Source organism: Tetrahymena thermophila, assembly GCF_000189635.1.
Source record: "Tetrahymena thermophila SB210 genomic scaffold scf_8254690, whole genome shotgun sequence".
NCBI lineage: Eukaryota > Ciliophora > Oligohymenophorea > Hymenostomatida > Tetrahymenidae > Tetrahymena > Tetrahymena thermophila.
This window is the reverse complement of record NW_002476456.1, coordinates 5,012-6,222: the sequence shown is the minus strand read 5'-3', so window position 1 is coordinate 6,222 and position 1,211 is coordinate 5,012. Positions and strand designations below refer to the sequence as shown.

General features: G+C 20.9%; 1 protein-coding gene across 1 annotated transcript in view; it reads right to left on the bottom strand. All coding sequences in view use genetic code 6, as the record gives it.

Annotated features, from left to right (window-relative positions):
• The window catches only part of TTHERM_001313380 (hypothetical protein), a gene marked incomplete at both ends in the record, with an annotated part of 596 nt that extends 589 nt beyond the window's left edge, over window positions 1–7 (bottom strand). The window contains one exon of the mRNA XM_012796874.1: window positions 1–7. This exon is cut by the window's left edge and continues 128 nt beyond it. Within this exon, the coding sequence (XP_012652328.1) occupies window positions 1–7 (7 nt within the window).
• Between the last annotated feature and the right edge of the window lie 1,204 nt (window positions 8–1,211).

Genomic DNA, 1,211 nt, shown 5'->3' with positions numbered 1-1,211 from the left:
ATTCCATACTCTAAAACCACCAACTTAGTGTGTGATCCTTTTAGAAAATTGATATATTTAGTGAATAACAAAAGTCTAACTCTAGTATTTTCCTATAATTTAACTTTAATAACCAGTATTTAAAATGCTTGCTTGAAATAAGCAAAAATATCATTTGATTCTAATTATGTGTATTCTATCTGCCCAAATGATATTATCATATACAATGGTCTAAGTTTTAAATAATAATTTCCAATAATTAATTCAGGTATAAAAGAAGTATAAAACTTTATAAATACTATGTAAAATAATTACTTCATAATAATGAGTAAAAATAGTATTTAGTTGATCTAGTTAGATTTTTAATTAAACTATCAGCTCATATATTAACTTAATTAAAATAATTAATAGCTTTAGAATATGTAGTTTACAACAGATGACAACCAATAAGCATATTTGAAACTATTATTTAGTTCTTATGATAGCATATAGTTTGTTAATATAGCCTTATAATAAAATAGCGCCTGCTTCATCAATATTCAGTAACAAAACAGAACCTTAGAAAAAATTTATACAGATATTTCACTTATTTAAAGTTTAACATCTTTATAAAGTTCGAGTTAGAAGCTTAAACAAATAGAGATACAGTATTCAGAGGGATAATGTTTGCAAAATATTGAACTTAAAGAAATTAATAGCAATAATCTTGACTAGAATTTTTAGATTACATTAATAAGTAAATCTGATTCACAATTAACAAATATTTGTTGGTCAGATATAGGTATTTACTCTGAATTTATTTAAAACTTTTATTTGAAGAATATGAACTTAATAATTTAAACTAATTTAAGCTTAAATGAAAATTAATAAATGAAATACTTTTAAATGTTTAATGTTACATTAAATATTTAAAAATTTATTAAATTACAAAATTATGATAAAGTTCTTTTGTAAAATTTAGCAATCAACGATTAAAATTTAGGATAAAATTAAGTTATAATTCAAAATTGTCAATTAGTATTAATTGAATAAGTGGAAATAACAAACATATAAACATTGAATTCTCTTTTTATGTTAATTAATAACACCAATGTAATTATAAATCAAATTAAGATTTCTAAATGCAATTCATGTAATATTTTTGAAATAGATAATAATTAAAATGTCAGTATATCTAATTTCTCTCTATCTCTATCAAGTTAGATACAAGCTCTCTAAATATTACTTTCTAA